Source organism: Heteronotia binoei, chromosome 1 (genome assembly GCF_032191835.1).
Source record: "Heteronotia binoei isolate CCM8104 ecotype False Entrance Well chromosome 1, APGP_CSIRO_Hbin_v1, whole genome shotgun sequence".
Taxonomy (NCBI): domain Eukaryota; kingdom Metazoa; phylum Chordata; class Lepidosauria; order Squamata; family Gekkonidae; genus Heteronotia; species Heteronotia binoei.
In genome coordinates this window covers 127,208,730-127,233,463 of record NC_083223.1, presented here as the reverse complement: position 1 = coordinate 127,233,463, position 24,734 = coordinate 127,208,730, and the positions used below count along the sequence as shown (strand labels likewise).

Sequence of the window (24,734 nt, the reverse complement as noted above, 5' to 3'; positions counted from 1 at the left end):
TACTCCACATAGTTCTCCAGTTCTCTAAACAGAATCACACAAGGCTCATAGCCTCTGTCCTGTCCTCTTCTGAGGCTTTTCCTTCAATCTATCTGCAAGTTGTGGACTTGTACACCATTATTAGTAGGGACGGTGGCTCAGTGGTAGAGCATCTGCTTGGTAAGCAGAAGGTCCCAGGTTCAATCCTTGGCATCTCCAACTAAAAAGGGTCCAGGCAAGTAGGCATGAAAACCCTCAGCTTGAGACCCTGGAGAGCCGCTGCCAGTCTGAGTAGACAATACTGACTTTGATGGACCAGGGGTCTGATTCTGTATAAGGCAGCTTCATATGTTCATTATTAGCAATGACATCCTTCTCCCATCTCTTCTTTTTCATCCTTCTCTGCATTCATCAAGCCTCTTGTAAGTGAAAATGCTATCAGAGCAAAGTTAACAATTTCCTTCATATAATAACCAAAATAAATTTATACCCTTTTTGTGGAATATGCACAATAAGCATGCCTATAAAAATAAGTATCTTCTATTTACAATAATTTATGTACCAGAACTCTAGAATCGTGTTTACAAGAATTGTCTTAAAATTATTATCCAGACTCCTGCTCCTTTATGGTTCAGTAGTAGCTTCATCCTCTTTTTTTTTCCTCCAAGAAACTGCCATTGAATTGGCCATAATACTAACAACTTTATTATAAAATATATAGTTATTTGAATGTTCCCCACATCATTGATCTAGTGATTTAAGGACAATGAACAATTATCCCTTGAAGCATTTTAAACAACAGCAGATGATTGTTCGGAATGGATGTTTCCTTCTATATTCTAAGGCTCTCCTCACTTCACCTTTTGCTTCTCCAACATAGTCTTTAATATTTTGCACATTGAGCTCAATGACATTAAATGTATCCGCCTGCTCTTCCACCAACAGTGCTACTTGCAAGAAGAGTTCATGGACCTCCCTTATTCGACACTCCAACTTCATTAGCTCTTTATGTCGGGTCTCTATCTCATTTAAGGCTGAACGAGCTCCCTTGATATCAGAAAGAAGGTTCTCAGAGAAAACATCCCACCTGCCTTGCTCAATCATGTCCTCTATCTGGTTCCCAGATACATCCTTGCCCATGATCTCTAGCTGTCGCTGAATCCTGGTCTTGCAGTTCTCCCGCTGGTTCATCTCTGTTTCATTGTATTCAAACATAGCTTCTTGAAAGGTATACATTAGATCAACATAGTGGTCCTTTGATACACGAGCTATGACACAGTTGGAACCATATTTCATTTCTGCATCTTCACTGAAGTCTCTCAAAGCCTGAAGTTTCCTGTGGATGTCTTCTCCACGGGCCTTTATGTCTTTTGCAATTGTGTTGGTATCACGTTTTATGCTGCTGAGGCGGCGCATAGATGTAAGAAAGCGGGCGTTTTGTTTGCTCAGGCGCCGAACATCTGCTTTCAGGTGCTCATTGTTGGTTCGAATTACTTGAATGTCTTTGTAAAGACTTGCTAAGGCATAATCTGTCTCAAACAGAAGGGTTTCACGATGTAATTGTAAGTCATCATCCACAACAGGAGTATGTTGACTATAAAGCCTTGATAGCTCATGAAGCTCAAAGAGTCGGTCTCTCATTTTGTCTAAAGGCAAGAAAAAAATAAAAATACAGAAATAATTTTAAAAGTGAAGCCTTTCTTAACTGGCCTAAATAGGTAAGAGATTTGGTACTTTTTACTAGAACTACATATATAGTAGCTCTGACATATTATTCAATGCTGTAAATCCTATATCCTGTTTACTGTTCAGAATATGCTCCATTACAGCAACAGGAAGGAAACACTTAAATCATCAATCAAAATGTAGATCATTCATGAAAACTGAAGCTAAAAAACTGAAGCACTGATTATTATCTACACTCAGAGATTTTCCATCACTAACTTAAATTAAGCGTGAGATATAAGGGAGCCAAGTCAGTTTATCAATTCAGAAGTGGCATTTCCAGTTTAAAATGAAAGTTTTTGTGGGAGTGGGTAGGAATGATATAACAAAAGTTAACAAATGGTATGACAGAATGGTATAACAAATGCTAATGGTATAAAAGCTAACAAAATTTCTCGCAAAGGATTTTATAGGAGTTGTTAATTCTACAAAAATATTACATGCTTACATATGGAGTTCTCTGTCTCTCCAAGACCAAGTTCAATTCAAACTGTGTGATCTAAACTGAACCAAGAAAGCACCAGTGTTTAATGCCCTGCTCTTCCCTGTAGCCTTTTGGCAGACTATATGGATCTACACATTCATTCCTACACATAATCATCAATATTGACCAAGGCCACACCAAATCCTAACTGGTCCAAAGTATGTAGGAAAAGATTTGTACTTCCCTTTCAGTGGGAAGTACTGGTAAAAGTGCATAATTGGGATAGGAGCACCTTCTCTATCAGGTAAGGTTTTCTCTAAACAAAACCAAGGGGCGGGGGACATTTATTTATTTATTTATAAAATTTATAAAATTTTCCATGGGGCAGAGAAATTGTACAGTGAAGAACGTATCCTTTTCTCATAATACTAGAACTTGAGGGCATGCAATGAAGCTGATATGCAGTAGATTTGAGGTTACACAAATGAAAATACCTCTTCACTGTAAGGGTAATCAACTGGTTGAATTAGTTGTCACACCTTGTAGTGATACTCAGTTAGTTGCTTGCTACCATGTGGAATAGGGTATTCCTGGACCATTGCTCAGACTCAGCACAGCTAGTCTTATGCTGATATTCAGTGTGGACTTTGTGTCCAGCATCTAACGCTTTCACTACATCTAACAACCCCCTGCAAGATGGTTTCCACACCTCGCCTGCTACCTCTCATCTTGCTCCTGCTTTCCAGGAAAAAAGTTACCCACACACCCCCTAAGAGAGAATTCACTTCTTCCCCATGTTACCTCTTCTTTCATATTCCTTGCCCCATATAATCCATGTAAAGACATTACAATTCCTGAAATATATGATCAGCATAAGATGAGGAGAAATACAAGGAGATATCCAATGAGTGTAGGGCATAGTTTGGTTCCTGGAAAATTAAAGATGATTTTCCCACATTCAAGGAACAGTATGTTATGGATATTAAAAATGTATGCTGGGAAAGGTCATGAAGACAGCTTTAAATTATCACATACCTTGTAGATAGTTCCTGTATAATACCATGCATAGTGGGCAGGCTTAAGGCAGAGAATAGTGTGAGCTTTGCACATATAAGAGAAGCTTTCAAAACATTGTCTCAGTGTGCCTTATATCTTTTTCCCAAATTCATAGGTAAAAGGTAAAGGTAGTTCCCTGTGCAAGCACCAGTCATTTCTGATTCTGGGGTGATGTAACTTTCATGATGTTTTCATGGGAGGCTTTTTACAGAGTGGTTTGCCATTGCCTTCCTCAGTCATTTACACTTTACCCTCAGCAAGCTGGGTACTCATTTTACCGACCTCAGAAGGATGGAAGGCTGAGTCAACCTTGAGCTGGCTACCTGAACTCAGCTTCCACCAGGATCAAACTCAGGTCATGAGCGGAGCTTGGACTGCAGTACTGTAGCTTACCACTCTGCACCATAGCGCTCTTCATAGGTATATGAGTAGTCATAAGAACTGAATGAAATAGCTTCCATGTGAATGATGAATCAAAACCACAAGCAGCATTTGTGGAATACTTAAAGGGCAGATTTAGAAATTTGAAAAGGATATGTTGCAATATCATTGCACCACAGAATACCAGGAATACCTGGTTAGATAATTGTTTCAGGCAGAATTGGCTTTAATCAGATCACATGTGACAGAGATTTTGAACGAAAGAAATATAAAAGTCAAGAAAACGACATATGTAGTGTATCTAGTTGCAAAGCAAATGTCTACCATGAATATATCCAGGGAATCTAAAAGGGAGTATGGAAGATAAAACAGGCTCACTACCAAGGGTAGAGACTCCAGACCTTTGCAGAAGTAGCTGGTGGAAGGACTGGCAGGAACAACAGTAGATCTGAGTAATGGAAAGGGCCACTCAACAGAACATGCAAAAAATTTCTTTTCCATCCCTCTCTGCCGTAACTGTACCTCTCTTGCAAATATCTGTGGGTCTCAACTTTTTTCTGAGATGGAAAGTATTAGTTTTCATGGTTAATTCAGTGCAGTGTGCTATGTGTCAATGTAGCGCGGCTTACTATGAAACAGTAAAAATATAAGCAAGGTAGTCTACATATTGGAAGTTATTCAGTACAAAGTACTTTTAAAGTGCCAAATATTTAACTACAACTCACTCACCATAGTGCCATGGCATTCATTTGGAACACTGAAAGGCATCAGGAGGTTCATTTCTTATGAGCCAACTGAGTAAAATATTGCCTTCTCCTGGGTGTAGGGCAGGGGTCACTAGGGGAGTGGGGGGAATAGCTGTGACTTTCCTGCATTGTACAGACGGTTGGACTAGATGACAATTGGATGGAGGTCCCTTTCAGCTCAATGTTTTTATGTTTCTTTGTAGATTATTTGGTAAAAAGACTTGAGACTTCCCCCACTTTTTAAGCTCAGCATTTGGCAAAGGGACCTTCCTGTGGGCACAACCTGCTTTTCCTTTAAAAAAATACACCTCTGACTTAAGTCAAGGATGTCAGGAATTTATTTAGTACACTTTTATTCCACCCTCCCTCCAAGGTGCTCTGACCAGCATACACAGGTCTCCCTTCCTTGTGGTATCCTTACAATAACTTCATGAGGTAGGTAAATTAGGTTAAGAGAGGACAAATGGCCCAAGGTCATCCACTGAACTTTATGGCAATTTGCGGATTCTATTCCAACACTATAACCACTACATCACACTGGCTCTCCGTAGCATGGAATGTGGTATGGCTAGGCATGTCGGGTGGGTCAGAACTTTAAATATTAAAAGGCAGACTCAGAATAAACAACAGTGAATGCTGTGTACAAGGATAAGTGACCTGGTAGCTAAGTAGTACAGCCTTTCTTTCCATTTTTGCACCTGGTGGTGCTTCTGTCTACTAGAGTTCATCTCACAATAGGCCACTTCACAATCTCAAGATGCCCCAGGAGTGTAACACTGGTTATTTCACATGCTACCATTGGAAGTTATAGCAAGTGCTCTTTATGATGAATGATGTGGCTAATTACGGTAGGAGAAGAGACTGAAATTATTTCCAGGATCTTGCTCCGTAGCATAAAGACTTGTTCTCACAAACAGCAAATAAGGAGGGGGAAACTGTATCTGAACTGTACTCCTTCATACTGCTTGCATGCAGGCCTGTACCTACAGAAGAAGAAGAAGACTGCAGATTTATACCCCGCCCTTCTCCCTAAATCAGAGACTCGGAGCGGCTTACAATCTCCTATATCTTCTCCCCCCCCCCACAACAGACACCCTGTGAGGTGGGTGGGGCTGAGAGGGCTCTCACAGCAGCTGCCCTTTCAAGGACAACTCCTGAGGGAGCTGTGGCTGACCCAAGGCCATTCCAGCAGGTGGAAGTGGAGGAGTGGGGAATCAAACCCGGTTCTCCCAGATGAGTCCGCGCACTTAACCACTACACCAAACTGGCTCTCCTACAGGAGGGCCTACAGGGACTCTGCCCCCTGATTTCCTCTTGGGTGCCCCCAACCTTCCCTTCTTTCTCCCTCCCCCCTGCCGCCACCACGGGGGTGAAAGCTGAAAGGCTGGGGGCCATCCCCTCCCCCATGATTTAAATTGCATGGGAGGGGTACCCAGGAGCAGCCACTTCCTCTCCTTCTTCCTCTCTTGGTTTTTATATGATTGTTAGCAGCCCTGAGTCCATTTGGAATGGGCGGGATATAAATGGAAAGTAAATAAATGCCATTTAAAGGGCCCTCAAGTGGTGTTGGTGGCGGGGTGGTGGTGGGAGGGAAGGTCAGGCACCTTGAGTCAGGTGCCCTGAGTGGTGGCTGTGGCCAGGGAAGGGGCGCTACTAAGTGCCCCCCTACTTTTTTACATGCCCCCCAACTTTTAAAATCCTGGCTATGGGCCTACTTGCATGCCTGACTATTCTTCCATGCCCATATTTCCCTGCAACTGAGAATATAATATCAAGGACTGCAGCATGTGTGCAATGTGCTCAGAGCCACAACTGCAGTTACCAAGGCCACATGGTTTATTATTCCACTTACATATGAGAATGCATTCTCATCTAAGCATCAATACCACATCAAGGGTAACTTGCTGTCAAATGCTGGATAAATGAAGCATGTCAAAAGAGAGGAGGTGGTTTTAATGTGTAAACACATGTAAACACAATGGAATCTTTCCCCTCACACACACACACACACACACACACACTACTGTGTGCCCCTGAAGGAAAGTCAAGACCTACTGTCTAATTTAACCAGGGATCCACAAAGCCACTCTTTCGTATTCCCTATTGGCAAGTGATTTTCTCCTTCACACTTTTACTGGTCAGCTTAGGTCAGCTAATAATTCCTTCCAACTATTCTGTTGACCAACTGCAGCTGGCTTCCTTAAGGGAAGGGTCTTATAGCTGGATAGTTTACCAACACTAGTAACAAAATTACACAACTATTATATTTAAAATGGCAATTGATTAAAAATAACTATTGACCTTGTAATTCTAAAGGTTTCAAAGAGTGATTGATTAATATCATCATGGGGTAATTTTTCAAACTGGAATATCCTGTTTTAATATGTTTTATTTTTGTTACTCTTTTATTCTTAGCATATGTAAATTACCTCAAAATTATTGGAAGCAGAGGAATATGAATTTCTAAAAAAAAGAATGCTCCCCCCCTTTCAGTTCTGTGTGAATTGCAGAGAATGCAAAGGAAAGGAAAAGATCTCTCTCTCCCACCCCACTCAGTCAGCAGGATTCATGTCACTTCTTGTCTTTGCCACCGTCCAACAAAAGGTAAACTAGAATGTGTCCTAATAAGTACAGAGCACTGGAGAAAAAGGGATTAGACATTACAAGTAGAGATTTTGCCAAACACAAGCAACACAGCTCTTTTCTCTCCGTCCCCCAATATATGTTGAAGTGTTATGGAAGCTGCCATTCTGACTTCCCTAAATGCTCAGTGGCTACATAACTAGAGCATGCTTTTTTTCCTGTCCTCTGGTATATATAGTGCTCTTTGAGAGGTAAGAGTCAGGGGTCACCACAAATAATGCTGACTAGTAAGGCTAGCCAAGATCTGTGGATCCTTAAACTAAATTTTAGAAGTTTTATGAGAATAGTGATGAGGTCACACCTTAGTTGTAAACGTGTTTGTTTAGATTTAGGTGAAACCTGGTCAAGTCAAGTCAAGTCAGCCTTTATTGGCATAAAATATATAAATGTATATATTAGAGCAAATTGTTTTTTAAAAAAAAGATAAAATGGAACGATTGCATACATATACATCAGGAAAAGCATAAACAAACTATTTCTATGAGATCCTCTAACGTGCCTTTAAAACAGAATAAAGAAACTTAGCCACTTTCTCAGTGACACTAGATAAAGTATTGTTCTTAAGATTATAGACCTTAAGTGCATCAGAACAATCAACCATGCTAACTAAAAGAGGATGTAAATACTTGTGATGAAGATCTGTATACAAATTACAATAAAGAAGAATATGAGTAACTGACTCCACACATTTTTGCTTACAGAGACAGTATCTGACTGAGTAGGCTGTCTTGTTAAATCTGCCATAAGAAATGGCAGAGAGCATGGCGTTGCATCTGGCAAGGGAAAAAGCTCTACGCTGCTGCAGCACCTGCAAGACGGATAGATATGAGGCCATTTTCTCAGTACTAAGAGAGATCTCAAAACTCAGTGGGGAACAAGTTTTCTTAGCCAGACCTTATATGTCTTGGTGCTCAGTATCTAACAACCTGTTTTTAATTTGTTGGACTGCGGTGGTGAAGGACAGCATGGACAATAGTTCTAGGGATAAACCCATTGCTTTTATTTTTCTTTAAATTTGTGCTGACCAATTTGACAAATTAAATTCAGAGAGCATTTGAGAGATATAGCTCCCCGGTTCAGCGTTGTAATGCAAGTGTAGCCAGAATTTGAAGGTCATGAGCCATGCACTAGCAACCATTAAAGACATGCCAGTTTCTAAGCAGATAACTGCATATGGGACACATTTTGGCATGCCCAGAATTTTACGCAAGAATTTGGATTGGACACGTTGGATAGTACCGTCATAAGATCCAATCCAGATTGGGATGCCATACAGAAGTTGTGAAATCACTTTGGCTTTGAATATTTTTATGGCAGCTGGCACAAATTGGTTACCTCTGCCATAAAAAAGTGAGCGATAGCAGATGCACTAATGTTAGCTATCTTCACTGAATACTTGCGATGGGTAGACCAAGTAACATTACATTGAAAATATATTTAAAATACTTGACTTGCTCTATCTCTTTACCATCAATAACCCATCTGTAAAGTCTCCACTTTTTTTGAGAAAACTAAGATTTTGGACTTCTCATAATTGAGAAGTAAAATACAGAACACAAGATTTTGGACTTCTCATAATTGAGAAGTAAAATACAGAACACAACGGGACAACAGACATCTTAAGCCCACTCTAGAGCAGGACAACAGCACCTTATCATCAGCATAAAGTAACAAGGGTACATGTAATGCACCAAGTTTTGGACTATGGCAGTCGGGACCAGACAACTGAATAGCCAGGTCATTAAGAAAGAGATTGAATAAAAAGGCAGCCAAAATGCAACCCTGTTTGACACCCTTATTGGTAGCAATCTCGATGTTAGGTTGCCTGCTAATGAGCATTTGATCTGGCAGGTGGTAGAAGTGTGTAATCTCTTAATAAGCATAAGGAGTCTTTTATCCATGTTTAGTTTATCTAGCTTACTCCAGAGGAGGTTCCTGTCAACTGAATCAAATGCGCCTTTTAAATCTAAAAAAGCAACAAATAATTTCTGGTTACTATGCACAGTGTACTTGTTGACTAGATGGGATAGGGTAATGCAGTGGTCTAAAGTGGTCTTCCCTTTGCAGAAGCCCAACTGTTCAGGGCCTAGAATTTTTTCCTGCAACATCCGGAAACTGAGCTTGACTAATAGATGTTTGGAGTAAAGCTTGCCAATGATGGAGAGTAGGCTAATCGGCCTGTAATTGGCAGGGTTAGTGTGACCACCTTTTTTGTATAGCGGGACCACTATTGTATTCAACCATGCCAAGGGAATAATGCTGACTAGTAAAGCTAGCCAAGATCTGTGGAACCTTAAACTAAATTTTAGAAGTTTTATGAGAATCGTGATGAGGTCACACCTTAGTTGTAAATGTGTTTGTTTAGATTTAGGTGAAACCTAGTCTAGTCAGACAGGACTCACAAGTAATTAGCAATTGGTGCTTTGCTTTGTATGGAAAACAAGGACTAAAAGTTCAAACACTGACTGTCCTGCTGGACTAGTTTTTAAAGTTTCCTTTCAGGATCAACAAAGAATATATACTATTTTTCCGGTCTCAAGTGCTTTTGCATTGGGGGATGGCAGAATGGTCCTGCTGTATTCTACTATCCATGGTTTTCCCAACACCTGAAGAAGCTTTCTCCCGCTTCTCTCAAGTAACCACTGCCACCACCTGACCTTTGTAAGGAATTGTTCACTGGGAGGGTCAGGATTCCCAACCTCCCTTCCAAGTTCTGAGGCATTGCCTCTTTCTCTCCTGCTGCCCAGTGCCAGGTCACCATGGGGACCACTGACTGCCTTGTGTGCCCTTGGAGTCAGGGCTTTTTTTTCCTGTGGGAATATGGCAGAATGGATTTCTAAAATCTCATTGTAGAAACAAAATAAAAAAAAAATGTTTAAAAGTTCATGAGTGCCCATGTGTTTCTCCTTCATTTCCCTCTTTTTTTTTTCCTTTTTTTTATTTTATTGTGTCTCAAATATTACATTACATAGAATACATTTCCAATTCTCTTATGACACCATTTTTACCCCTATTTATATCCCTCCCCCCCACCAAGTGACCATACTAAAGTTACAATTAAATTTTTAACCATGAGCACACTTTTCCCAATTTTTCAAATATAGCTTTGTTGGCTTCCCCCTTAAATACCCATGAGAAGTATATATCCCATTTCTCTTTTATCTCTTCAATTTTTCTATCCCATATCTTATCTTGTTTTAAACATTCTAATATGTCTGATTGTATATATTCATACAAATAATTGTTCCATCTTTCCAGGGTCCATTTTAAGCTCTCCTTCCAACCATATGCTATCACTGCATGTGCTGCTAATATCATTGCTTTGAAAATGCTCTGGTTTTGTTTCTCAATGTTATTGTTTTCCAGTACCCCCATAAATAACAACTCCCCATCTATATCAATATTAAACTTACATGCCCCCACTATTTTTCCCCGAATTTTCCCCCAAAACTCTATAACCTTGGGGCACTCCCACCATAAGTGGGAGTACCACCCTTCTTTTGCATTACAGTGCCAACAATTTGGTTTCATCCCTTTAATCATATATGCCAATTGAGCCGGCGTCCTATACCATTTCAAGATTATCTTCCTTTCAAGTTCTCTATATTTCTCTATCTTAATTTTCTTCAAATTCATCATTAACTTATTCACCTCCTCATCAGTTATTTGTTTTTCTTTATTCCATTTGTTCTTTAAGGTTCTATACATGAACTCCTTATCTTTTACCAATTCAAGGTAAATAATCCCTGACAGTCCTTTCTTCCTTTCATCCACATATAGTGCCTTTTCTATAAAATTGTCATCTCTTTTAATAGCATCTTTATACTTTTCTTGTCGGATTGTTTGATATAATCCCATTAGATTTAACCAATATTGTTTCCCTATCTTACAGTTCAACTCCTGAAGTGGTAATAAGGCCCCTTGGCTATTGTACAAATCCTTGACTCTTATTATGTCTTCCCTTTGCAGCTCTTCATAGAATTTTGGGTTCATCTCTTTTTCCCAGATATCCTTAAGTGGGGTCCATTTCGAGGTTAAAGGCATTAAGATCTTTTTCCACCTCTTCCACACAATTAAAGCTATTTTTCTTGGACCTTCGGTTTGTATCATTACCTTTTTTATCTCTCTCGTGTAAATTCCACTACTACCTGCTCCCTTATTGACTGCAGATTCAAGTCTTACCCATTTATCCCCTTTCCTCCATTCTAACTCCATCAGTGCTTTCAACTGAACTGCATCATAATAAGCTTGTAAATATGGAACTCCCCATCCTAATTCATCTTGGGGCATATATATCAACTTTTTTTGTATTCTTGCTTTTTTCCGACCAAAGACCCAATTTTTAATATGTTCATCCCATTTCCTTATCGTTTCCTGATCTAATCTTATAGGAAGTACTTGAAATAAATATAGCAGCTTTGGGAGTATAAACATTTTTATTGCTCTAATTTTCCCTAGGATACTCAAATTTTTGTTCTTCCATTCCTTCAATTTCTTTAAAATCTTTAACCACACCTTATTATAATTCATTTTTTGTAGCCTCTCTATATTTTTATTAAGATAAACTCCTAAATATTTAATTTTGCTAACTCCTGATTTCATCCCCGTTAAGGCTAATATTGCCTTCTTGGTTTCCCCACCTACATTAATAAACATTATTTCTGATTTCTTAATGTTTATTCCAAGTCCCGAACATAACTTAAAATCTTCTAAAATAACTAACAATTCTCGTATTGCCTGCAGTGGATTACTTATTGTCAACAAAATATCATCCGCAAAAAGGTTTAATTTCAATTCTTCCTTACCTATTTGAAATCCCTGAATTCTACCACTATTTCGTATCCTATCTGCTAGGGGTTCAATTGCTAATGCAAATAACAAAGGAGATAATGGGCAACCTTGCTTTACTCCTCTCTGTATCGAAATTTCTCTAGAGTGCCCATCATTTATTCTAATTACTGCTTTACCCCCCCTATAGATTTCCCTTACAACATTTAAAAAGGGCCCATCAAAACCAAAGTTTTCCAATACCTGCATTAAATAATTGTGATTTACCGTATCAAACGCCTTATACACATCTAATTTTAACAAGGCCAAAGTTTTCTTATCCTTACAGAACAAAACATTCAATATATTTCTCAATGGATCTGCAATAAATCTACCTCTAACAAAACCATATTGATCTTCCTTAATCAAGTTTGGTAAATATTTTTCTAGTCTATTAGCTAGAATTTTTGTAAATATTTTATAGTCTTGATTCATCAGGCTAATTGGCCTATATGAATTTATTTCTAGGGGATCCTTCTGAGGCTTCAAAATTGGTAAAATTTCAGCTTTTTTCCATGAATCTGGTATTTTCCCCCCTTTTAAAATATAATTAAATAAACTTTGCATTTCTGGTATTATTAACTCTGCCATTTCTTTATAATATTCTGCCGTAAAACCATCCAAACCAGGGGATTTCCTGTTTTTTAACCTTTTTAATACCTCTATTATTTCCTGCCGGGTAATTTCTTTATTCAGGCTCTCTCTCTGTTCTATCGTTAATTTATTATCTAGCTGTTCCTCGAATCTTTGGTTTTCTCCCAAATTGAATAGTTGTTGATAAAATGTAGCAAATTCCTCTCTTATCCGAGCATTTTTAAAAAATTGTTTATCCCCATTTCCCTTAATACATCCAATTTTTTGTTTTTCCTTTTTCATCTTTAAATAATTCGCCATTCTTCTCATTGTATTTATATTAATTCTATGGTACTCATTCTTAACTAATATATCCTTTTTCCACATAGATAATGAATCCAAGTTCTCTAAATCTTTTTTAAGTTTTTTGAATAATTCATATGACTGCCTATTATAATTTCCCTGTAGGTCTTTCTGTATTCGTTTAATCTCATTTACTATCCTACTTCTTTCCTTATTATTTTCCTTTCTAATTCTAATTTCCTTAGCTATATAAGCTCCTCTTATAACTGCCTTAGCCGCATCCCAAACTACTCCTTCTGTGGCTGAATTCCTATTTTCTCTAAAATAGCATTCTATATCCCTTCTTAAGTCCATCCGATCTTTTCCTGTCAAGGGCAGATATGCCTTATATTTCCAAGTAAACTCTTTTCTCTCTTCACTTATTCTAAATTGCACCCTTAAAGGAGCGTGGTCCGAAATCCATAATGGCTCAGTTACTGCCTTCATCACCTCTAACTCATTTGATTCCTTTACTAAAATATAATCTATATATGAAAAAGTCTTAAATCTATTAGAAAAATATGTAGGTTGAGAATTGTTTCCTTCATATGTGAACACATCTTTCAATTTCCATTTCTTAAATTTCAAGGTTTTACTTTTCTTAAAATCATAATTCATATCCCCTGCCACTACCACATCCCCTTCATAAAAGTTCTGCAATTTCTGGAATACCTTATTTAAGAAGCTTACCTGACCCATATTTGGGGCATAGATAGATACTATTGTAAACTTCCTACTATTCAACTTAAATTTCAAAAAAACATATCTTCCCTCTAAATCAGATATTTGATCCAGTACTTCTAACTTCAAGCTAGAATGTGTAAGTATCGCTACCCCTCTTGCCTTCCTAGTTCCTCTTGCTTCCACCCTTGTTTCCCATAGTGTAGAGTTTAGTAGGGGTTTTTTATCTTTTTTACCTTTATGGGTCTCCTGGAGACACACTATATCTATTCCCTGTTTTTTTAGCATATTTTTCAATCTATACCTTTTTAAATCTGAAGCCAGCCCATTTATATTTAAAGATAATATTTTAATTGTCTCAACCATTTTCCTTTGTAAATTTCACACATATGTGCTCATTTCTATCCTCTCTTACTTTGATGGTCACTACCTTTCCCCTTCCCCCTCCCCGAAGAAGAACCCTCAAAGGGTGTACAGGTGGCATAACCTCCTGACCTCTTCGTTGCTAAGTTGGGGTCCACGTTCCTTTCCCTTCCTCCCTATCTAATTAATATAACTCATTTCAATATTTCTCTATAAGCCATCTTATTCCAAAAAAAAAAAAAAAAGATTTTTTTAAAGTAAATTGAAAGCAATATTAAATTTCCTTGGAGACTCTCATTACTAAGAGCCCCCAGTGTCTTTTCTCAGACGCTTTGGCTTGCTTTGCAGTGTCTGACTCGACTCTCCTTCTTCTTCACTGCTACTTGAAGTGTTCTCACAAGGTTCCTGTTGCTCATCTTCTTGCTCCTCCACATTTCCTGGTTCTAACGGCCTCATGTTGATTCCCAATCTCTCCAACATTTTTCTTGCCTCTTCTGGATTTTTAGCTCGCAGCAGCTTGCCTTCTTTAAAAACCAAAATCACTGCCGGGTAACCCCATGAAAATAATATTCCATTTTCAACAAGACTTTGCGTATAAGGTCTTAGTATTGCTCTTTGCTGGAGTGTCTCTGGAGAGAGGTCCTGTCTTACTATAACTTTATTATCATCAAACTGTAAATCCTTCTGAAGTTTCAAACATTTATAAATATTGTCCCTTATTTTCTCTCTTGCAAAAGCCATAATAACATCCCTTGGCTTTGCTCCCAGGCTTGGCTTGGGGCGGAGAGATCTGTGTACTCTTTCTATATCTTCCGTTTGTATCCTTAAATCATATCGCTCAAGCCATTCCAGTAGTTTTGATTCAAGGTCTTTCTGTGTAATCTCTTCAGGGATGCCTGATAAGCGAATGTTTCTTCTCCTTTGACGATCGCTTACAAACGCTAATTTGCTCGTTAGCTCTTTAATTTTGTCTTCATTAACTTGAGCTTTTTTGGCTGCCTTATCAGCCACCTTTTTTATGTTCTTAATTTCTATAGCCATCTGTCTCAGGTCTGTTTTAAGAGCTTTAATATCGCCCCTTACATTCTGTTCTGAAGAAGCAATGAGCTGTGTTAAATCCTTCAGCTCCTTTTTAGTCGCCATGTTCTCTTCTCGCTTTCTGGCCTCCTCCCAGGGAGCGGAGAGTAAAGAGATGATAAGAAATCACACTTCCAAAGACTCACTCTGATTGATGCCCTCCAGGTCTTGCTTCCTTTCACAAATATTTCAAACTGTTTTCAGAAGTTTATCTCTCTTCTTCGATGGCTTAATAACAAATTTCTCCGGGAGTACGTTCTGGGAGCGTCTTAACCGATTTGACGCATGCGTGGTTCCCCCTCCTTCATTTCCCTCTTGAAAGTTCCACCACTTCTTTAAAAAAAAAACAAAAAAAACCCCCTGCTTGGATTAAAAGCTCCTTGACAACTGACTGCCTTCATCCTGGCGCTCCTTTTAAAATAATGTGTCCAAAACAATGGAGGTCTATGTGGTACAGAGAACCACTACCAGCACCAAAAATTATATAGTATTAATTAAAAAGAAAATGTCCACAAGCATCCTTATAGCACAGCACCAGACTGAGCAAGGGATTAAAAAGAAATGGGTAAAATGAAATTCTGCTGTCCCTTCTCTCTTTTCATGCCCTATCAAATGTTAAAATATTGGACAGGCACTTTAGCTTAGGAAGTTACAGCTATCTACAGACCGCCATTACCTTGAAACTTCTTCCAGCTCTACTGGCCAGTACATGCTTAATGGTCACCTCCTCCAGACCTAGGGCTGCCAAGCCCCCGGTCTGGGCAGGGGCTCCCCTGCTCGGGAGGTTCCCACCCTGCTGGTCCTCATTGGGCCAGTGGGGGGAACCTCCCCCTATGACGCCAGTATGATGACATCACCCAGTAGTGATGGCATTGCTCCAGCAATGCCATGCAGTGGCCCCTCTAGGCATTTCCGGGGAAAACTCTATGGTTTTCCCAGATGCTCTAGCCATCTGGGAGGGAAATCTCTATGGTACAATAGGTAATTCTAACTGCCTTGCATGCGTGAAAGTCCCTCGCTCTGGGAGGAAGAGGACTTGGCAACCCTATCCAGACCTCAGTTAAGAGTTCTGTCTGCTCTGATGGACTCAGTGAAGGTTTTGCTCATTTCAGACCTTCAAAGAAAAAAGTGCATTTCTTCACAGGGGGAGATGATTTATTGTTAGAGATAAAATGGTACTACTACCTCCAGTTCTGCAGCTGGAAGAATGGGAGAAGCTTGGCGGCTTCCTGCTATTAGGAGAGATGAAAGGCAGGTTTGCTTTCTAAAAGTTTATCAGTAATATCATCTACAAGCCCTCTGGCTCTCTTGCATCCAGCTATATGAAGGACCCTTCCATCTCTCCCTTCAGGTCCTTGGGCTGCATTGAAGGCTACTCCTAAAGATAGCCCAATTTTGGGGAGTAAGTTGTTGGGCAAATTGAATTGAAACATGATTGAAAAGGGGTCTCTGAGAAGCCCCGAGGCATGCAAAGGACCGCCCCCCTTGAGGATCCTTTTGATCTGGGCAAATGAGTTCAACCTAAGTCAGCAAAAGAAGAAAGCTAAAGACATCTTTTAAAATTCATTCTACCTGACCTGTATATCTTTTGGGTGGCACCTTATCAAACTGTATTTCAGAACTCAAGACTACTATCACTACTACAAAGAATGAATCAGTATTAAGGTGTCTGAAGGGGCATACAATTATATAAGAGACAGTGTATGTTCATAATTAAAAGTGGAATACTTCTTGAAATTATAACTAATAGTATGGAGGAGGGAAGAGAAAATGACATTAATTTGCACAATTTGATCCAGCTACTTAGGCCCTAGAAATTATGCATATTATGGTACAAAATTAGGGTTGCCAAGTCCAATTCAAGAAATATCTGGGGACTTTGGGGGTGGAGCCAGGAGACTTTGGGGGTGGAGCCAGGAGACATCGGGGTGGAGCCAGGAATAAGGGTGTGACAAGCATAATTGAACTCCAAGGGAGTTCTGGCCATCACATTTAAAGGAACCGCAAACCTTTTTAAATGTCTTCCTTCCATAGGAAATAATGAAAGATAGGGGCATTTTCTTTTGGGGCTCATAGAATGGGACCCCCTGGTCCAATCGTTTTGAAACTTGGGAGATACTTTGGGGAGAGTCACTAGATACTATACTGAAAATTTGGTGCCTCTACCTCAAAAAACAGCTCCCCCAGAGCCCCCAAAACCTCCAGATCAATTCCCTATTATACCCTATGAGAATCAATCTCCACATAGAGAATAATGCTCAGCAGACGTGTCCCCGTCCTCCCCCCCATTTCTGGCGACTCTGAAGGGGATGCTGCCAACTTCTTCAAAGTAACACAGACACTCCATCCCAAGAGGAAGCCTTTCAATCAGCGACTGAAGCCTCCGGAGGTAGAAACGCACATGGTCCAGACTCCCCAAGGAGATGCCACCTGGCAGCCGGAGAGGATGCAAGGACTACAAGTCCCATCATGCACCTCGCAAAGGGAGGCCGGACTGGAGCGAATAGCAGCCGGCGGTGGGCGGGTCTTTGTGACTCGGAGGAAGGGAGAAGCCTGAAGCCAGGCAGGGAAAGAGACACTGCGCCATTCCACCCCCCACCCCCGCTATCAGATTTTTAGAGAGCGGGGGATTAGGCTGCTAATTCAGGGGTCCCCCAGCAGGGCGGGGGGGTTGGGAAGCCTATACAAAATGTATACAGATTACTGTAACTTAGCAAGTGAAAACACAAGTATCTGATTTTACTGATTGTTCCTGGAATCTAGTGTCCAAATAATCTCATCTATTCCTTTCAGTAACCCTTAAACACACATGTACAACTTGTATAATGCAAATCATGTCACACAGCCTCTACCTTTCTATGTTAACCACAACATTACTCATAACAGCTAAATGGTGCAGTATGCAGATGAGATCACTAATCACTGACTCAGTGTTATAACTACATTATCTAACTACTCACCACATTATACACAGTCAAGTGACTGTAAAGCTCATGAATACAATATTCACGGGTGCTAATTATATAATGAAAAAAGTTATCACATGAGTACTAACACATTTCTACAGTTACTAGTCACAAACTCTCAGACCATCTTAATTATTTTTCCTTTATGTATGCCTCAAATTTTCCATTAACAATAATTTATAACAAAAGAGTACCTGTAAACTTTAAGATGGTGGGATTACCATTGTCAAAGCAACAGAGCTTATTCTGAGTTTCTGTTTCCCTCCCCATATAGATATGCCCCTTAACGTTTCCTGTTGAATTATGTAGACTTCCTTTTCAAGGACACTCAATAATTTGTTTTAAATATTCTAACCTCTGTAAAATTACTCTTGGAAAAGGATATTGGAAAAGGAACATTACTACAAATAAAAAGGAGTGGTTGGAGAAATGAAAGGAATATGTACAGTTAACTAACCTGTATGTTACATGGTAAAAGATAAGTTTGAGAAATGGATTATTATTAAACTTAACTTAATGACGTCTATATTAATTGTTTGTAGAATTGAAGGTGAATTTGTAATCTAATTTTCTTTTTACTTAATAAAATTTGTTTGTGTGTGTGTGTTTTTCTAAAAGAGATATACCGTATGTATGTTGGGACTTTCAAGGAAGTTCTAAAGGTATTATTAAATGGATATTTTTCTGGAAAAAAAGACATTAGATTTTGTTCTTAAACTATAAACCATTCTAAAAATAGGGTTGCAAGCCTCCAAGTGGGGCCTGGAGATCTTCCGCTTTTACAACTGATCTTCCTTGGAGAAAATGGCTGCTTTGAAGAGTGGACTCTATGGCACTGAAACCTGCTGAGGCTCCTCCCATCCTTTCCCCTGCCCTCTCCCAGATCCACCCCCAAAATCTCTAGGTATTTTCCAATAGCATCCTGGCAACCTGCTAAAATAGTACATGAAGAATACTGCAAATAATATTTTTGGAGGAGGTGACTCACTCTAATAGGGTTGCCAGGTCCAACTCAAGAAATATCTGGGGACTTTGGGGGTGGAGCCAAGAGTAAGGGTGTGACTGAACTCCAAAGGGAGTTCTGGCCATCACATTTAAAGGGACCACACACCTTTTAAATGCCTTCCCATCATTTGGAAATAATGAAGGATAGGGGCACCTTCTTTTGGGGCTCATAGAATTGAAACTTGGGAGTGTTTTGAGGAGTGACACTGGATGCTATGCTGAATATTTGGAGCCTCTAACTCAAGAAACAGCCCTCCCAGAACCCCTGATACCCACAAATCAATTCATTATACCCTATAAGAATAGGTCTCCATAGGGTATAATGGAGTGCCCAGCAGACATTTCCCTCCCCCTCCCCGCTTTCTGATAACCCTGAAGTGGGGAGAGAGCCTCCAAACCAGATTGTCCCCTGCCCCCGCCTGTGGATTAAGTAACACAACAAGAGAACCATGGTGGTAGGTAGCAAGAAAATAAAGCGCAAAGCTTCCGTGATTACCAGCCTCAGACACTAAAGAAACAATAACAATATTATCAAAAGCTCAGTGTATTCTATGTAACATAAAGTACAGACACAACTTGCTTTATGTTACATAGAATACACTAAGCTTTTGATAATATTGTTATTGTTTCTTTAGTGTCTGAGGGTGGTAATCACGGAAGCTTTGTGATTTATTTTCTTGCTACTCACCTGTGGATTGGCAACCCTACACCCTAAGCAAGGGGTCTCCAACCCTTTTGAGCTTGTGGGCACATTGAGAATTCTGATACAGCATGGCAGACACAGCAAAAAAAATGGTTGCCACTTGCCACAGGAGGCAGAGCCAGCCATGAAATGATTGTCACGGATTAACTTCAATAACACAATGTAGATCCTTGTGTACATCATGTAGTTCAAATCTCCAATAGTCAACCAGAAGCCTTGCTAGGCAAAAACTCGACCTGGCCCTGCCCGCTTCCAAAAAACACTTGGTGGGTGCCAGAAAAAGTATTGTTGGGTACCATGGTGCCCACAGGAACCACACTGGGGACCCTGGCCTTAAGCTTACTGGAAGATTAGAATGAGTATTTTGAATGAAGGGGGAGGGGAACCCCAACAACAGTAAAACAGAGCTATAGCAGAAGTCTATGAAGGACTGTGAAGTTAGCAGCCAACCTGCCAGCTATGCAAGATGTTCCTTCTAAAGAAGGTAATTTGAAGAAAGCAGTGTCTTACTATTATATAATTAAATTGCATGCAGTTACAACTTCTTAAAAATACTAAGCTAAGGATATACTGAAACCGTACAGGAAGTTGTATATCCTTTCAAATCACTTTTGCTCATAAAGAACAGTATTTGCTCACTTTGTATTTCATCCTTTGGCGCCAAAGAGTGTAAAGGATAAAATGCTTAGGGGTCAGCAATTTTTCTCCAGGCCCGTTTGGCAAGGGATCCTGGAGGTTTTTGCCATCTTCTGGGAATAGAGCAGGGGTCACTGGGGATATAAGGGGATGTAGAGCGGGGGTCACTGAGGATGTATGGGGGGGAGGTATTTGTGAATTTCCTGCACTCTTCAGGGGGTTGGACTAGATGACCTTGGAGGTCCCCTCCAACTCAATGATTCTATGATTCTACTAACTCAAAATATAACTTAAAGAAAAAAAGTTAGCAGTTGCAATTTCTGGAGGAAACAGGGCATCAACAGTTTTTCACTCACCCACTTATCCTGTGGAAAATTCACAGCTGCTGTTATGATATGTCAAGTCTTCAGGTTCGTGAGGAAACAAATTTTGTCAGTTAATTCTGTTAACAGAATCTATAAAACTCCAGTCATTTTAAGGGTACATCATTGTTACGGGTAACATGGTACAGAAGAAGCAATAGTGGTGATCTTAGGAGTTGGACTACAACACACCTGAATGCTTGCTCACATATTTCATCCCTCTGTTATATTCCCTAAGCCATGGCCAGCCTACATGGAATGATCATTACATTCACCTAAGTGCTGTGATTTACTCTTTGCCTTTTGTTGTTATGAGAAATATTCACATATATGGAAGAAAGCACAGCCTGTACTCTAGAGTTAGAGATGTGACACAGTGCAGAAATTAATGAAGTAATATTTTGTATCTACATGGGAGCATGAATACACACACACATATCAGTGAACAATGAGAGCAGGCAACAACAGCATCCACACCTATTATTCTGGTACTGCTTGTTGATGTGGCTATTGCACCTCCTCTTTTCCTGTGTTACATCCAGGTTTATTTGCTTATTTGTTTTGAGCAGGAACACAGTTCTGGCTAACTTGGCATCAGGGGGCATGGCCTAATATGCAAATTAGTTCCTGTTGGGCTTTTTCTACAAAAACCCTGTGTGAAACAATGGTGACATAAGGGGGTGTGGCCTAATATGCATTTTAAAGGGCCAGGGAGGAGATACAGAGCTTGTATGGATGTTCATGTCTAATAGAGGGAGCATGTCTCATGTGGACAAAAATCCCTACATTGAAGCAGTCTTTGTTTCTGAATTGGGCCTGTGTTTTCTAAGGTATTTGTGAATTTCCTGCATTGTGCAGAGGACTGGAGTAAATGACTCTGGAGGTCCCTTCCAGCTCTATGATTCTATGACCCTCATGAGGTCATGTCCATATTCTAAAAAATTCTGACCCCTGAAGAGCTTCCACCCACACACATTGAAAAATACTGTACTAAAACAAGAAATCAACCGAACACTACAAATATCTGAGGTGAAAAGAAATCACAAAGGTTAAAACTACATATTATAGAATTGGATATAGAATTGGATAGTTAGGCTGCAGTTTTGATACAGAATTTAACTGGGGTGACCTTGAGCCAGTAACACTCTCTCAGCTTAACCTACCTCTCAAGAGTTACTGTAAGGATAAAATGAAGGAGAGGAGAATGATGTAAGCCATTTTGAGTACCCAATGGGGAGAAAGGTGAGGTATAAATGAATTAAACAATTTCAACCACAAACTCATCTTTTAACAAGAATAGCAATTTTGTTAAGGTTTTTAGCCTACAATGAAGTGAAGTAAAGTGATGAAGAAAGAATCAAAAGAAGAGTTTGATTTAATTTGTGGGTAAATATTTTAGAGATATTTCATGTTTGGATTATCATGTGGTTATTCTACTCTGTAAGAATGCAGCAACATGCCAATACCCATATTTTCTAGGAGTTCACTGATTCAATTAACTTTGCATCCATGTAAATATTTCAGCATAGGATTCAATGCAGATTATGGGGTTTTTCATGATTTAGTATTATAATATAATAAGAGAACTCTGAACTGGTAAAATTATATCCAGGTTTTCCTTGCAAGAATCAGTGACTTATCTTCAAACACTAACCAAGGCCATGTCCGCATCCACTTCAGCAATCCTATAATATTATGTTTTTCGTGACCAATCACTGAAAACAGAATAAAAGTCTACCAGATCACCAAAATAAGTGTGTACAATGTTGCAGTGTTAGTTTCATTTTCATTAGACTCTTGTGAAGTCTGCAACTCTAGGCACGCTTAGTTTAGAATACATCTCAAAGAACGTGGGGAGATCTATTTCTGAATAAGTGTTTTTTGATCAAGGTTCCCCGATTGTACAACTGCAGATTCCTAACAAAGTAAATGACAAAATTTGTATTAACTTCGTGTGTGTGTGTAAATGAACATCATAGCTACACACAACATCTGTCTTTTTTAGTACTTACCAAATTTAGCCATCCAGGAACCACATGCTAGAATTACAGGAAATGACCTACTACTTAATTATGGAAACTTGCTATGGAGATGGTAGGTATCCAACCACTAGGTAATACTACTCAGTTTGGTTTCTACTCTGCCAACTTTGTTGATATTGGGACTATGGCATTTTTCTTTACTTCTGCTCTCTGTTTAACAAGGAGATCTGGAGACAGATCTGAATTATACCTGGCTTTTAAATCTTTAAAGGAAGATCAGCCACTGTACTTTCATCTTTGTATCTTTCGGTAAAACAGACTTAATTTTAGTCCCTAGCACATCTCATCTGCTATCACACATCCTCTTGCTCCATCTTAAAGTGGTGACAATCCGCAAAACCTGGCTTTTACTCCCATACCTGACACACACTTCAGAGGAAACCTAATAGAAGGCTTCTTTCACTTCTCTGTCATGTTTTAGTTGGCTCTTATCATCCCCTCCCCACCCCCACTAACAACTTCCAGATAATCAGGACTGCGCTCCATATAAACAATGACCAGATGGGCCAGTGGGATCCCTTCCCCACCTTCCTACTGAGTTGAACTTTTAAAAAAATCAAGAGAAATAAGTATTGTTAATCATATTAAGATTCCCACACAGCCTCAAGCTCAGCCGCCTGCTCGGGGGAAACCTTGCAGCCGCTTCAGCATCTGCCGCATTACTTGGTTCCTCAAAGTGTAGACAGGGCAACTTCCTCGCAGCAACCTGCTGAAGGCTTGCCGCACCGAGTTACACCCACTGGTCGCGTAAAGGCTATTCCTTTTCTTTCCCGAGATGCGCTTTCCACTGCCAGAATACGAGAGGCGCAGCATCAGGTGTGTGTCCTTGTTCTGCTCGAGACAAACTCACTCCAGAGCTTTCGTCTCGTGCTAGAAGGTATCCTTTAGGGGTCGACCTAGAAGCAGCCAGCACACCCTCACATCAGGCCAGGGTCCCATAAAAGCGTGAAGGACGTACCACAGCATAGGCCAAGACGCGAGGAAACCGGCACTCGAGTCGCTGCTGCTCCAAGAGAACGCGAGCCTCGTGGAAGACGCTGTCAACTTAGCCCTCGTGGGAGTTGTACCATTACTTGACTCGCCCCAACCCCTTGGTTCCACCTCCTTGTAGCTCATTGGTTGCCGCGGTTGCCTCTCTCCCCCACCCAGGTGATGAGTGACATCGCGGTGTGTGGAGGCTCGTCAGTAGGAGACCGATTAGGAGAAACGCAGGACTCCCTGATAACAATGGAAATAATGACGGAGCTGTCGAATATGCCCTGTAAACCCGTGTGGCAGTCCCGCCTGAAATTCTTGGCAAAGTTTTCTTGACTGATCGCTAGGATAGTTCCTCCTACGTCAATCTTGGTGTATTACCCGCCCTCTTTTTTAAAAAAAAATCGTGCACCTCCGACTGAGCACCATAGGGCTAGGAAGATTTCTTTTTATTCAAGGTGTACAGTTTAAAAGAAGAGTTGTACAGGAAAGTGTGTCTGGCAGGTCATGGTAGGAACGTCTTTCTTTGGTGAAGGGGAAGGTTTCAGCTTTTAGAGATCCGGGACCTGTTCTGGGCATGCCCAAATTCTGTGCATCCCTTAACAACTGGATAAGAGCTGCTGTTCATGCTCCAGGCACATTCAGATTTTGCTTCCTCTCACCAGATGCATGCTTATGCTTATACCCTGAGTGATATAACAGTTCATTAAATATACAAGAGTTGGCCCAGATCCTGCTTTTTCATTTTCTCTTCCAAGTTTCAGTACTTCTGTGTTCCACGTCCATTAACTGAGTCTATCTACTATCCTCAGACTGATGCATCACTAATGTTGAATCTCCATTTTTATCTGTAACCATGCATTGCAAAAATGGCTAAATCCCAAAGATTAAAATTACCTCAGAGTAAATTTCAAGTAAGTGGGACTACCTTCTGAGGGGAAAAAATTGAGAGTTTGGGCTCTATGAGACAGATCTCTGCACGGCAGCACAGGATTTATGCATTTCCGTTTACAACTTGCAATGCACTGAAATGCAATCCATTCCCACATAAAGTTTAAAAGTACATCTGTACATTAGGTCACCACCTGCATCCTCACTAACAGAAAACATGGCTCATATGGGGTTCATTCTAGTTTTGCATCCTTTGCTCCTGGAAACAGAACAAGATAACAGAATTCTAGGGTAAAGGCACATGTCATGTTTTTTAAAGTAGTAGGGCTATTTGGAA

At 40.0% G+C, this 24,734-nt stretch overlaps 1 protein-coding gene across 1 annotated transcript; it reads right to left on the bottom strand.

Moving 5' to 3' along the window:
* Nucleotides 1–661: 661 nt before the first annotated feature.
* STX11 (syntaxin 11) lies at nucleotides 662–23,561 on the bottom strand. Its single transcript, XM_060258926.1, has 2 exons — nucleotides 23,490–23,561; nucleotides 662–1,625 (listed from the first exon to the last, which is right to left on the bottom strand). Exon 2 carries the CDS (start codon nucleotides 1,618–1,620, stop codon nucleotides 754–756), a length of 867 nt encoding a protein of 288 aa, XP_060114909.1. The 5' UTR covers nucleotides 1,621–1,625; nucleotides 23,490–23,561; the 3' UTR covers nucleotides 662–753.
* Nucleotides 23,562–24,734: the final 1,173 nt, after the last annotated feature.

Coding starts and splice junctions, on each gene's coding strand:
- STX11 (XM_060258926.1), bottom strand. CDS start 1,620: ATGAGAGACCGACTCTTTGAGCTTCATGAGCTATCAAGGCTTTATAGT.